We start from the raw sequence: 14,006 nt of genomic DNA on the forward strand, positions 1-14,006 counted from the left end.
CAAACTCGGCATGCCGACCTCACCTCAACACATTCCGGGTCGGCCCGATCACAGGCTTCGGTAGCAGCTCAGTTCAGAAGGACTTCAGGACCGTCGCACGAGCGATTCTCCACACGAGTAAAGTAAGTTAATTGTCATTTCTATGATCACACCCAATTGAAGAATGAGATATGTACATATTCCCCGATATTTTTACACACTATTAATTTCCCTTCGGGACCCTCTCCGCGAATCGCGCCGCATGTCCTATAGTTATAGCAGGAGCGCCTCTGAAAGTAAAAAATAAAGAAAGAAGAAAGAAAACCATAGGAATGATAAGAATATGTCTGCAGACAGATGGCTGAGACTTTGGCAACCAAGGGAGCACACACATTAAAACAACTATGCTCATAAAAGCGAAGAAAAATAAATAAATAAATAAAACGCCTGACCCCACCGGAACAGCTTGAATTCAGCCCAAGGACCCTGATAAACTAGAAGTGAAATAATATCTCTTCAACGATCAATGAAGGTATCATCTCCTAGACGCTCCGGGGGGTATAACTGCGCCCTGATTTTGCCTTCCCCTGGTGTGGGATGCTCGGACGATGAAGTGTTTTCCTCAGCTGTACTTGTCTGTTCGGCCCCAGAATTGTTGCGGGATGCTGGCCCTTCTGTGGCGGGTGATGGTCCGTCGGGATTACTAGTGTCCATTGGCTGCGACTCCCCGAGATTCGAGTTTGATCCTTGAGTGTTCCTTGGGGAAACTCGCCCAACCTGTACGTATTTTTTTTTGTTAGCATGCTTCATTTTAGCCTGCTGCCTGTCCAGGAGAACATACAAGTTTGGCATATCGAAGGCCGCAGCTGTTGCAAAGATCACGTTTCCCCGACGGCCCCCTCCTCCATTCCGGGGTAGTTTTTGTATGACAATTAGCACAATCTTTTTCCAAGGCATCCGCTCCCTTCTTTCTCTTCCTCCGCTTTTTCATCTGTAAGAGGTCAGCACATTCTTCACTAAGTCGCTTGTTCGTCCTTTGCATTTGCCGTAACTCGAACTGCCAACTGCTGCTTCTCGTTGTTTTCAATTCATCGAATAAATTCTCATCCTCTTCCTTGGCATTCGGGTCATGTGGGGCGCTCGAGTCCTCGGTACTGGCCGATGGGTTCTCGGGTAGACCGGGGAGCGGGGTGCGATCAAGTGGAGACGGCGCCGACACGCCTGACCACGGTGTTGGATTTTGGGGTACGAGGCTTCCTGCGTCGCTGAGAGCCCCCCGTGTGTTACTGCTAGCGGAATGTCTAGAGTGCTTCACCAATTTTGTCTGTGCTATTAGGAAAGTCGGTTTCCTATGCCCTTCCTCGACATCTGGGAAAAAGGTTGTAACAGCTTGTAAGAACTGCCCCCTCCGATTCTGTAACTCGTGCTTCACTGTAACCTTCTTTCCGGTTCGGGTGGAATCCAGAGCCTTATTTACCTCCAGCCGCGAGTCTGGGCGCATCAGGTGCTGCAGGCTGGTACCGATGAGTTCTTCGGGATTTCGGTCGAGGAGCGGCTTTGCGTGACTCGGGACGAAGAGGAACATCCCACTGGTGGATAATTTTGTCCACATCTCATTTTCACCGATTCCGCCATTTGCTTGGACCTCTTTCCAGGGCAGTTTATAAACCGGCCTTTCTCTACCCACCAAGATGATACATTTACGGCCCTTCCCTTGTTCGATGTGCAGCGAACCATGGCTTTCAAACCAAACATAGCCGCTGTATTTCCGGCGGATTCTGAACACAATGTTCACCATAGATCCCGTCGAAGTGTCTTTTAAGTCTCTTGTGACCGGCACGATGTCGCTGGGATGGCAAACGGATGATAATGCGGTTCCAACTAATTCTGATGGCTCGTACTCTAGTACCGACTGTATGGAGGGAGAGCAGTACATGAAGAGCCCCTTGAGGGAGAGCACATGTACCACATCATCCGTGTTTTCCAACAGGATCTTATCCCACAGTCTCCTCGCCATATCCGTGTCGAAATTACCGAGAGATTGCAAGACTCGCGAAACATCCTCCTTACTGATCGTCGTTCCCGGAGCTTGCGCCCTCGACTCTGGTGGTGGTTGCAAGCAGTAACTCGGGGGCTCTCTATGTTGATAGTTGATTTGAATTGTACCATCTATTAAATTAATGATCAATACGGGGATATTCGAAGCTTTGAATAGTTTGATGCTGACCTCTGTTCTTGTTCATGATAGATCCAGGATGATCAACCAAGTCAACCTGAAAACCTAACCCAGCATATTAGTTCCGTAAATAGGAGCGGTTGTGGAAATACCCATCCAAGGCAGAGAAAGGCACCATACCAACGATATACACAATATCATCACTGTCCCAAGAAATCGGAATAGTTGTCAATAAATTCATAAAGGGTTGGCCTCCTTTCCGGTAGTTGATGAGGGAAACTTGAGCTTCGCTCAGGTCGTCACATTGTTGTTTGAGATATCTAACTGATTCCTCGTCGACGTACTTCCGCTTAGCACCTTTCTCGACATCACCAGTAGGAGACTGCAAAAATCGACAGTTTCTTCCGAGAATTTCATGCTTGGTGTATCCGGTAAGGCGCTCGAATGTTGCGCTACAGTAGACAATTGGCATGTCGTATTTTCTAGCGTCGCATACCACAAAAGCGCAAGACATATCGACGGCCCCGATGTTGATCTTCGGGTTTGGTCTTGTAGCGACTCGCATCTTGTGTTCACCAGTGACGTCTCAGCCTCGCTCTTGGGTCATTCGTAAAGTAGCGCCAAATGGCGAAGGATCACATTGCTTACAAGAACTCCGACCATGTCGAATCCACTCGAAGAGTAGACGTTTTCCATTTTTATGTTCATGGTGTTGAATGGTGCGGCTTGGCGGGTATTCTGAGTATTAGGGGGTACTAGAAATGAGGTCGTCAGAACTAGTTCCTTGCATCTGTATTCATTGAGGAAATTCCGCGGGGCACTAACAAGTCTGCACTGCCGGTTCCATACTGTCCGGTATTACTGCTTCGGGCTGTGCAGGTAAAGGCACGACTGCGCTTGTATCCATTGCGTCCACTATGGAGTTGTGTCGACTGGTTATCTGGGGAGGTAGGGCAGGGTCGAAAGCTTGTATTTGGGGAGGCAAGATCAATCCGTCGTTATAGGCGGTCATGTCTAACAGACCCCCAGCGGCATCCGCTTGGGGTGAAATAAACATGGGAGAGTCGAATGTGTTTCCGAGTGGGAGGCCCGTAGTATTTAAAGGTTGAAGGCTAAGATCGAGCCCTGGTTGGGCTTCGGTGAGTCTGGCGTAGTCGACGAAGCCGAGAGAAAACCCTGCCATACTCTGCCTTCGAAGCTCTTGCATTCTTTCCTCCATTATCGCATCTTCGACATCGCCGGGTTGAAGCAGACCAGCTGTCGGACCCAGGCCGTCATCCAAAACGGGACCGATTGTTCCTGCAAGGCCATCCATACTAGTTCCTGCTATGCTCGGATGATGGAGAGCCTGCTGCATGCCATCTGAGCTTTGCATGACCCCCCCTTGAAGATTCTGCGGGAGGAACCCATAAATATCGTCCAAATCGTGATGTTCCATCATGGTTAGTATTTCCCGGTCGAAAGGTTATCCCCACGCCGAAGGGACACAGGATACACGCCGAGAGAGGAGGGGGGACGTAAAAGCACTTGACACGCCGGCAGTTTGAAATATTAACGAGCGAATGGTGGCAGTCGGTTTACAACCTTGATAACATCCTCTCCTTGGGCTCTCCAGTTTCCAGCATGAAGTGAACTATCCGTGGTCTTGAAATTCGTATTACGATCTGGAGAAAACTAGGAAGGATATCCGCCGTGATATGAAGGGTCAAGATCAAGATATTGTAGCGGTCACCCGTAAGGCCCTGCGGTTGGGCCGAGTCGAGGAGCTTAAGATCCGAAGCTAAGAGTCGTCTACGGTTTTGGGTTTCTCTCGAAGTTTCCGATACGCCCTGGGGGAGGATGGTCAACGATTAGCACTTTCCGCTTGTTAATATTGCATGGACCGGTTCTGATTATTTGTGAAATCAGTGGATTTAGCAGTAGTCGATCGAAGCACAAAACTATACTTCCAAGGGAGGACTAGTCTTGGGTTTGAGATGGGAAAAAGGGCCGAGGAAAGGGCATAGCTTCCACGCACGGAGCAGGTTTATCGTGACGCGGTGCTCGATAAGTTGCGGAGGTGGATCAGTGGCAATAACTGGGAGGTATTAATGGGAAACCGTGCGAATTCCGGTGCTTGCTGGATGGGAGTTCTGGTAAATTCGATTGTTCTATTCAAGGGTGCAGCAGCCACCGATACAAACACCCAGGCGACTAACCTCCTTCCCCGCGACACTGGCCGTACGAGACTAAGTAATAGCAGTCGGTAGCAGCATTTCAGGTGGTGGGTGTGGTGACCGGTATATTTGGGCACAGGTGGTAGGTAGGTAAGCAGCTGGCGATGTGGTCAAAGGTTGAGCATGAGGCCGGGGTGAACGGCACAGAGCTGGAAAGGCCCAAAATGCACAGCTAATGTATCCTATTCTATTATGATACAAGGCGGCACAACCTACAAAATCAATCCTTTTTTTAAAGGGGTTCCGACGAAAGTTGATTTCGTTTTTAAGAATGGAGAGGTCGTTTTGAGTATGTAAGAAGTAGTATGTGCGTAGAATCTAAAAGGGTCGAAAGGGAGAGTATATTATTATCAAAACCTCGGCGCCTCAATTATAATTCTCATTCTCATCCGAGCATAACAAGTGAGTATTTTATTACTCTCTCCGTATAAAATAAAAAGTAGGTTCTTCTGATACCAGCCGTGGAGAGCGGTTGAAAAACAGGTTTTCCACAGCACCAGGCTGCGAACTAGCGCTCAACATGGTCAACAGCAAGGGTCACCACTATGATAGGTACTAGCCTAATTCAATGGTTCGACGAGGTAAAGTACATTTTGTTTCGACACGCATGTAAGTTAAGTAAGTACTTCCAAACACGATTTTGGAGGTTATCCCGGAGCCCAAAAAGTCATTTCTAGATGTACCTCGCTTTATTTTGGGACTCAACTTTTGAATTGGGATGTACTGGCTCGCCCAAAAACCCCGCAATAATATATTATGTTGTTCAATTGTAGCATTCAATTGGGAAGAGGTAGACCCTGCTTCATACTTTCCAGACTTTGTATCGAAAAAAGTGTATCAGGATGTGTATCTGATAGCACCTTTCGTCGTCCCTCGACAACCCTCTCCAGGGTATTGATGCCTGCCGTGACTTCGCCCATTTTGTATTTAAATCTAGCATATCTGGCCAGTACTCGGAGCGTGTTGGGATGATCATGACCGTACTTTAACTGCAGGCCGCTTATCGCTATATCGAAGAAGATACTCGCTTGTTCATGTTGACCTTCGACATCGCTATAACAACTCGCGAGGTTGCTTGCGGATTCTAAAGTCGATGGATGAAGATTGCCAAGCTTTTCCTTTTTACCTTCGTATGCCTGTAGGCCATAACGAATGGCGGAGTCGAAATATTATTGACGGTTGCCAGTACCGAAGGGTGTGATCTTTCGAAGGATTTCAGCTTGCCGTTTAGTGAATTTTGATACATTTCCAAAGCTTCATCGTATCTTCCTGTCTTCGTGAGATAGAATCCCATATCATGTTGTATGGCGCAGGTTGATAAGTGAAGGTCTCCGACGAGATGTCTGAACATATCTAGAGCCTGTGTTCCCCAATCTAAAGCTTTCTCGTACTGTCCCTGGGAAAAATATAACGTGGAGACTAGATGTTTAGACGCTGCGACGCTGATATGTGACTTTCCTAGTAGCTTCTCTCGTTCGGCGAACGACAACATTGCCCACTTGAGCGCTTCGTCGTATTTCCCCTGGTAACGATTTGCCCCCAGCTTCTCGAGCTGGAGTCTCAACGTCGTTTTAACGTACCCCTCCGCCTTCCGGTATTCACCTTGAAATACCAATATATCGGCTAGATCCGGCAGCATCGCAAGAGTACTCGAATGCTTTTCACCAAAGAGCCTCTTTTGTAATTCGAGCGCGGACTGTAACAGTCTCAACGCATCATCATAGTGGCCCAATTGAGAACAAGTCCTCCCGAGCTTCAGCATGATCGAACCGAAATGAGGACTTGTCCGAGCACTGTGATAATGTTCGATCTCATGATAGCACTCGAGGGCTTCGTTGTAGAATCCTCTTAGCACCAGCTCGTCGGCCAGAATTTCATTTTTTTCCAACGTAATTTTCTTTTCTTTCCATACGCTTTTGTCGCAGAATTGGCACCTACTTCGGCCAGATACCTAAAAACGGACGAGAAAAGCCTCCAATGCTGATGTACCCCATCGTAGTGCAACCCCTGCACGGCCCAATCTCTTAAAGAAGCCTCCAAAACCATCATATATCCCCCATCAAGATTGTAGATCTTTTTTAATCGATCATACCATCTCAGGCTTGTTGATGACATTAAAAAGGCCTCAACCTTGGATCCGAAAGTGTCGGGCAGCCCTTTGCATTGCGCAACGTGATCGATCCAATGGCAGCTGGCGTATCCCATAAGTGGAAATGTGGTGCCGACAGTAAGATCTTGTGGTTTACAAGCATTGCTTTCGAAGCTTTCGGTACTTTCCAAATCAAAGTAAATTACAAGTGCCGACGTGAGAATCTGATTGAATGATGCTGGATCGATGAAGAAGTCAGACAGAGATAATTTTCCATCGCTTGTCTTAGGTTCTGATTTGCGCAGGCCTTCGGGGCTGGAATGCAGAAACTCTCGTAAAGATATGTGAACTAATTGGACCGTTCCGTCTTTCGATGTTATGAGGAGAGCACCCGCATCCCGCAGGATCATTTCTATCATGGAGTCACCGTGTGCGTCGAGATCCTCCAGTTTTGCTAGTGTATCAACCCCTTGGCTGAGAGCTATCGCGTGGAGAAGCTCGGCTTTGTTGAGCGGTCGCCTAACTGTTGCAGTCCAGAATAAGGCCAACTGAAGTCGCCGGAGAGGGCGGTGATGCAAAGTACTTACACGTTTCTGCAGTGCTTGTCCATATACATCACGAAGATTGGGTGGCGGTTGGGAGAGGATATCAAGTATTTCGTAGGATGCGGCGTTCTCTAGCTCTTCGAGCATCAAATGAGCCCATAGAAAGACCCCGCGATGGTTTTCTTCTAGACTTGTAATGATTGCCGAGTTTTGTGATGACTTGTTCGAAGTGACTGATTTCGTCATCCTCCAGCGAATATAAGATGATATGTCTTGCTCGTTATCGGTAGGACATTTACCACCTAGAAGATTTTGAAGCGTATCGGTAAGACCTTGTCCTTATTAACTTGTAAGATCATACGGGCGAAACCCACCAGAAGCCTGAACCAACCAATGGTTGACAGAGGGAACGTCTCGTAGAAGCAGACGCTGCGGAGGTCGCCGTACGCTTGGCCGAAGTCTTCCTGTAATCGGATTGTCTGAAATGATCCTTCTTGCAGGATATTTAAGAGTTGAGCCCTAGAACCGTGGAATTGGTTGAAGGAACAATACATTCGTCCCATGAGGGATATTGAAGAGCCGTAATGGGGGGTTCCCAGAAAGATTATCCCAAGTGTCATCCTTGAAAATACTCCATAGTGTTCCTTGTTCTGAGGTTCATTTGCCAAAATAAGAGCCTGAGATGAGAATAGAAAATCAGAAAACTGCTGATATATGATCCTAGTGCCTGGCCTACCTGTTTGATCACCAAACCTCCAAAGCTGTGGCCGATGAAGATTATAGGGCGATCCGTCGTCTAAGAATTAACCATCAGTCAAATGATTCTCATCGACTCTGCGAGAAACGAGGGCTGTGCAAGCGGCCTCATACATCATCTTTCGCACGATACTTCTGTAACGACTGGAGTAATTGCAATCCATAGCTCTGGAACGTTTGGACAGGTGAATTGGCCTTCCATTGGGAGCTGTAGTGGAATGATAACACCCTTGAATTGGGGAAGTCGCAAGGCAGACTTTCTCTCAGCCATTCGTGGGATGTCTTTTTGCATTTCCACGCGGAACTGCCATCTGAAGCGAGGCAATTGACGGCGATTAAACTGCGGTAGAGATTGGTGATTAGGATCTTAGGATCGAAACGCTACCGCATCCAAAATATCAAAAGCTGAGGGTAGTTACGCACTCGACCTTTGATTCTGAACGGATGTCAGCCTTGTCGGTCCCGCACAGTGTGTCACGGTCCTGCTCAGTGTCATATAATACTTCGATGGTGGTTTTTAATGGAAGATTTTCCGGCTGCCATAGCAGTAGCTGGAGTAGTGATAATGTTGTTAAAATCAAGGCAATAACCGATATCAAAACTCGGCGCTCGACGATGATGGCGGGTAATCTAAGCCATGCAGCCACCCTCAGATCGAGAACCACATATCTCAAAAACAATCCAATCAACCCCAATTTATATAAGAACATCCTTTGTCGTGAATATAATAAGGGTGCCGGTGGAGATGTATATGGGTAGTAGGCATAGGCCATAGGGGTTTTTACTTAACCATTGGTTCAGGTATGAGTTCGATAGGGGGTTCGAGATGTCTTAATATCCCGCTTGTCCCTTTATCGAAATTCCAGCCTTTCAGGTGTATCTGGGTTTCATCAGTTTGTAGTTTGCGTATGCGTACATATGCATATCTGCGCTATCTCGCGTTGCGCGACTTCGAATATTCCCAGCCTCGAACTCGAGGCTTCCTGTCTGGCGTCTGACTTGGGCGCACGCCGTGAGGATATGTCTCATTCGGGCATCAGCTCTCCTAGGAACCAATGTATACAGTTATTCTCGAATGCCCGACTGCAAGTCGGGGCCTAATTAAATTTAGCATTTCCCCGAAAAACGTCTTCAAATATATTAATTTTGTTAAAAGTTTCCGTGATGTGGTCAGAGAGTGGAAGGAAGGTTTGGTGGGTGTTGATGGAGTTCACGTGTTCTGTTGCATTTTTGAGTTCTTAACGCATCTTGGCATTCTTGTTCCATAAATCGTTTTCCTACTGACATTCTTTTGGATCATCAACCAATTTCCTTTGTTCAACTATCATACACCTATTATATTGTATTATCCTTTCATTTTCTTCTAGTACGCATCGTTATCTTGTCATTTACATATATATATATACTATTCTCAGTCTCTCAGTCTCTTCCGCCTACAGGTTCTGTTCCCAGACATCCTCTCTACGTATGGCTGATGGGGAAGTAGTTTTGCTGCTTGGCTCCCAGAGCCTACCTCACATCCTCACAATAGTTGTAATAACTCGTATTGATTTTAACTTTTTAGCCCGCGTTTAAGTTTTGAAGGAGAGGCTCCCAAAGGGGGCTTGACTGAGAAGCGGGGTATCCTTGCAGTCGGGTTTTCGTGATGCCGAAGGCGCCCTCAAGTCATGAGTTCTCAGCCATGGAAGATAACAAACTGGGGACAAGAGCGGAGAAGTTTCGCTGATACAGAGGAAAGACTATTTGCAATCCCTTTCTATAATGCGATAACGCAAACAGCAGTTCTCGTAAGATGAGGCCCAAGAAGAGGCACGGTATTAGGCAGATTGATACTGCGGTGAGTATCATTATATAGACAGTCCCGCTATCCAACTCGCTATTCGAGGGTACAAATGCGACTAAGTAGCGCTATCTAGACTCTCGTGTGCTAGCAGCACTTGCAGCGCTGCCAAACTAACGGCGACAATAGTAATAACGAATACTAATGGAGAAATCTTGCTTGCGAAATACGCCCCGTATTGGCCATAAACCTTCTGGTGATGCAGACTCCTGAATGCTAACCGTGTCCATAAGTTCAAGCGAATCAACCGAAGTTCGCCATAGTGGTACCGTCGCGAAACAGCCTTGTCCTCGAACCCAGTAAAAATTTGCAAGAATCGTAGCAACTTTGTGTAGTCTTCGTAGGAACCCGAAAACCCTGGTACCCTGATGAGTTTTCTTTCGGATGCAATGTTGAAATCGGATTCGGATTGTATAAGAAAGGTCCAAGACCGCATGAAACCAAGTGCTGTATTGTGTATGTGGGATCGGGAGCCGTCAGAACACAGGTATTCCCTCCAAAATTCGTAACTGAAGAGGTATGCCGGAATCGGTTTTACATAGGTTCGATCGTAGTACCAGACAAGGTGTAACTCTGGATCCTCGGTGATCACAACTTCTCGCCCTTTAACATTCTGAAAATGTAATGGAGATATATGCGAGCCATTCTGCGTCCCAACGAGCCAGGGATATTTGTATAGAGAGTCTAGCTTGGGAGTTAAGAGCTCGCGATTTAGAAGATTATTGACCTCTTGGCGATGGCGAAAGTTTACCAAAGGATGACCAGGTAAGGGTTGAGGTTGATAGATTTGGCTGACGTGTTGAGGCCGACCAGGGTCGAGGCTGTCGTTGAGTTCAAGCCACTTATCAAAAGGCGGATATATACATGGAGATAGGGCATTGAAGTTTAGGATTGACATGGTTTGAATAGAGACAGGTTGCTATAACATTAGTCTTCTGTAGAGTTAATTACCGCAGATTGGAAAGCAATACTTGAAAGTCAAACGAGGCCTGAAGCGGTAGCAAAAACACGAATAGTAAAATCAGAATATGAGCAAACGGACAGCAAGCGTCGCAACGGGAAACTTAAATAATTGATGGTGCGGCTGGGTATACCTGCTGGGACAACGGATATGCATAAACGGTGGAACCGCGACCCTCTAGGCCTCTGCACAAATGTGCGTGTCTTCGAGCGCCTTTCAACAAGGCTAGGAAGGTTTATACCGCTTATGCATACCAGCCATCTACAACTTCCAAGGTTGTTTGGCACGCCTTCTTCATTTTTTTACCCAAGGGTTCTCGGTGACTGTTCTATGAGGCCTTGATATTTCATTCTGTGCGACTCAAAAGAACACGCTCCAACACATAGTCCAAGGAATCACAGGATATCAATATCCAGATATTACCATGGGGGCGGTTTGATTCATATTAACCCGGAACATTATCAGCGAAAAAGCCTAGTTACAGAACTAGTTTATTAGTTATTTCAGACAAGCTATTTCCAACACCAGAATCTTCACAGTTTATCATTGAATCTTCCGTAAAACGAGACAACCAAAACCAATCAATCAATCAAATCTACAAACAGTCAGTTCCCGAGGAGGCAGGTAGGCAGCAACGGTAGCTGTTACAGGCGGGAATTGACTGCCTGCAGGCTTCTTTGATATTGATATATACAAATTGAAATTGTTTATTGCTAAGCTGGTAGTCAGGTGAATGTGTGGCGCAAGACATCATCTCTAGTGTCCAGGCATGAATGCTTAAGTACTCACCTGGGTACTTCTTTCATAGTCCATTTATACACCGTCCGCCTCAACTCGAGTCTTTCATTAGGGGCCTTGACAATGTGTTGCCGCTGAGGTTGGCTGGTTGCGATCCAACGCGTCTATCCCGGCGATCTTCAACACTCAACGCTTCATTTCTCTGTCTCTGTCTGCTTGCGTTTCTTGGTCTTCTCCTTCTCCTTCTCCTTCTCCTCCTTTGCCTTCTTCGCTGCGGTGTGTCTCTCACTTGCCATCTATATAGTACACACACACACACACACACACACACACATTAGCCTCGAAACAATATGAATCTAATCGAATTCGTTGAGGGCCAATTTGATATTTACCTGAATTGCACTCTTCTTAACCTCTGTCGCCTCGGGCTGGCCTTCGCTGGATATCGAAGCACTCGTTATATTGTTCCAGTCATATCGCTTAGTCTTATACATATCCATCTTCCAATTTCTCCACACCGCTCGCCCATACAGGGAATCTCGTAACCTTCGTTCGGAGACTAGTAGTTCTTCTGCAATCCTTTGCCGTTGTAACTTGAGGCCGCTCAACGTGGCCTTAAACAACGTGTCGATTACGTGAGAGCCAACGGGATGCACAGCTAGATCCGCGATTGACCCGGAGAGAAGCCCCACGAACTTGCGCTTGTATGCAATATCTGTAGGATCGATGTCAATGCTCTTCTGAATAGCATGGGACGCCGTGTTGTGCTTGCAAAGTTGTCTGAGACTATCTTCGGGACACGACAGAATTCTAATTGCGGGGTTAGCCGTCATACGAGATCTCTCATGGCGGAATACGTATTGAGCCCTTTTCTTACCTCTCTTTCACCCGTTTCGAACATTCTCCGGGGACTGAAAGTAACGCTTGGACTAGTAGTGATGCATGTAGCTGAGCCGGATTCTTCTTCTGACTCTCTTTCGAATCATCCTCCTCCAGTTCTGGTTTTACTTCCAGCATTCTCAGTAACAGGTTCCGTTCTTCCCCAGAACCTGAACCCCACGTTTTAAACAGAGAATCACAGAAACCATCTGCGCTAAGCCCGCGTTTACTGCAGTTTTCGACCACTGACCGAATCATGGAAACCCGATGATTCTCGAGCAATGAGGGCAATGCCTTCTTGAGCTCTTCTTCAGCGGCTTTGAATTCCGACGTTTCCAACTTGTCCAAAACCTTGATCACCACATAACTGGCGCTTTCTCCCGCCGCCAGGTTTCCTAGTCCATCCTTGAAATACAAGCTGTAAAGTTGATTGAACGTCTTTTTGGGGACACACATCATAACTCTCTCTAACAGGTGAGAACCAATGGTGTCGGAGAGCAGCATTTTGACGAAAGACCTAGTAGCATCCGTGTCCCTCTCTTCGTCCTCGGGTAGTTGTAACAGAAGTTTCCCTACTAGCGACTCTTCGATCTTGGTTTTATATTTTCTCGATCGGCCCAAATCCAATTCTATCAACAACTGCAGGGTTGGGCTTCCCAGTGGGTCTGTCGCAAGATTCCGTATACTCTCGCGATTAATATCTACGGTGATTTTATTGATGATTTTGCTCAAGGCCTCCCTGAAAGACTCCGGCACCGGTCGTGCCTGACCTTCGTGGCCATCCGTCTTCTTCACCGAGGCCGCAATATTCTCCTTTCTTTTGCTGTGAACTATCGATTTATGAGATTGCGAGTCCAGCGGTGCTCCGGAAAGGACGAGGAATAGGGTTCTGAGGACATGTGCGCCGAATGGATCCATGAGCAGACCGTCAATCAGCGGCTCGAGCTCGGCAACAGTGTAGAGAAAGAGGCTTTCGGCAGACACGAATTCTTTATCGTCGCCAGTTGTATTCTCCTTCGCGAGGCTTGTGTATTCCGTCGCTGCAACCGAAGCCGCTACTGTGAAGAGGGCCTCGCAGCAGTGGGACGCAAATCGATGTTCCATGAGATGACCGAAACTATACAATGTTAGCTACTGTCTTGTCTCGTACCTAGACCTGCTCGTAAATGGATATCGGACAACCGGGCATCGCTTACTGTCCACGGAACTTCTGAAACACTACTTTCACACGATCTGGATTCGCCAGAAACAGTAGCTTCTCCAGCAATCGTGAACACCCCTGACTACAAGCCATCTTGAGCTCTTTGTTCTCAGTTTCCTTCATCACATTCTGAAGGAACATATCCCTTTCTAAACATCCAAGCTATCAGCCATCCAGGACGGCGCCCAGAGATCTCAGAACAACCCAACATACCTTCCTCGCTCTTGAAAAAGTTCGCCTCTAGCGTCTCATCTGCTTTCCTGAAATACTCTTGCTCCTGCTCGTCCAACAGACCGAAGAAGGTGGCGCCGGGCGCAATTGACGATTCAAATGGCAATTGATTGCCACCCGTGGACTCCGACTCCCCGGAGACGAATGCCTGCGTAGAAAGCGCAAGACCCTGTGCTGGCCGGCTGGCCCCGCTGCTGCTTGCTGCTTCCTGGCCGTTCGTATCATGATCGAGCTTTTGGCGTTTGGCCTCACGGCGGCCACGTTTTTTCAGTTCTTTCGGCATGGCAGAGGTGAGGCAGCTGTAGGAGAACGTAGGCCGGTGTTCGGAGGTATTATTTTTTGTTTGGTCGACCTAATATCAGTAGACGGTTTTAACAAAGTATAAACTTTTGCTG

The 14,006-nt window shown here is 47.2% G+C and overlaps 4 protein-coding genes across 4 annotated transcripts; all 4 read right to left on the minus strand.

Annotated features, from left to right (window-relative positions):
* Positions 1-495: 495 nt before the first annotated feature.
* Positions 496-3,596, minus strand: DFL_006252 (uncharacterized protein; the record flags this gene model as incomplete). The annotated part of the gene is made up of 6 exons (XM_067635639.1): positions 496-756; positions 821-2,148; positions 2,207-2,260; positions 2,336-2,720; positions 2,804-2,910; positions 2,981-3,596. The coding sequence occupies 6 exons, from the start codon at positions 3,594-3,596 to the stop codon at positions 496-498; spliced, it is 2,751 nt and encodes a 916-aa protein (XP_067490047.1).
* Positions 3,597-5,455: 1,859 nt separating this feature from the next.
* On the minus strand, positions 5,456-6,133 carry DFL_006253 (uncharacterized protein; the record flags this gene model as incomplete). The annotated part of the gene is made up of 1 exon (XM_067635640.1): positions 5,456-6,133. The coding sequence occupies one exon, from the start codon at positions 6,131-6,133 to the stop codon at positions 5,456-5,458; it is 678 nt and encodes a 225-aa protein (XP_067490048.1).
* Positions 6,134-6,941: 808 nt separating this feature from the next.
* DFL_006254 (uncharacterized protein) lies at positions 6,942-8,471 on the minus strand (the record flags this gene model as incomplete). The annotated part of the gene is made up of 7 exons (XM_067635641.1): positions 6,942-6,983; positions 7,048-7,307; positions 7,380-7,524; positions 7,638-7,682; positions 7,742-7,801; positions 7,876-8,101; positions 8,185-8,471. The coding sequence occupies 7 exons, from the start codon at positions 8,469-8,471 to the stop codon at positions 6,942-6,944; spliced, it is 1,065 nt and encodes a 354-aa protein (XP_067490049.1).
* Positions 8,472-11,494: 3,023 nt separating this feature from the next.
* On the minus strand, positions 11,495-13,894 carry DFL_006255 (uncharacterized protein; the record flags this gene model as incomplete). The annotated part of the gene is made up of 5 exons (XM_067635642.1): positions 11,495-11,596; positions 11,693-12,110; positions 12,178-13,296; positions 13,376-13,529; positions 13,594-13,894. The coding sequence occupies 5 exons, from the start codon at positions 13,892-13,894 to the stop codon at positions 11,495-11,497; spliced, it is 2,094 nt and encodes a 697-aa protein (XP_067490050.1).
* Positions 13,895-14,006: the final 112 nt, after the last annotated feature.

The sequence above is a fragment of the Arthrobotrys flagrans genome (genome assembly GCF_004000055.1).
Source record: "Arthrobotrys flagrans strain CBS H-5679 chromosome Unknown unitig_9, whole genome shotgun sequence".
NCBI classification, from domain to species: Eukaryota; Fungi; Ascomycota; class Orbiliomycetes; order Orbiliales; family Orbiliaceae; genus Arthrobotrys; species Arthrobotrys flagrans.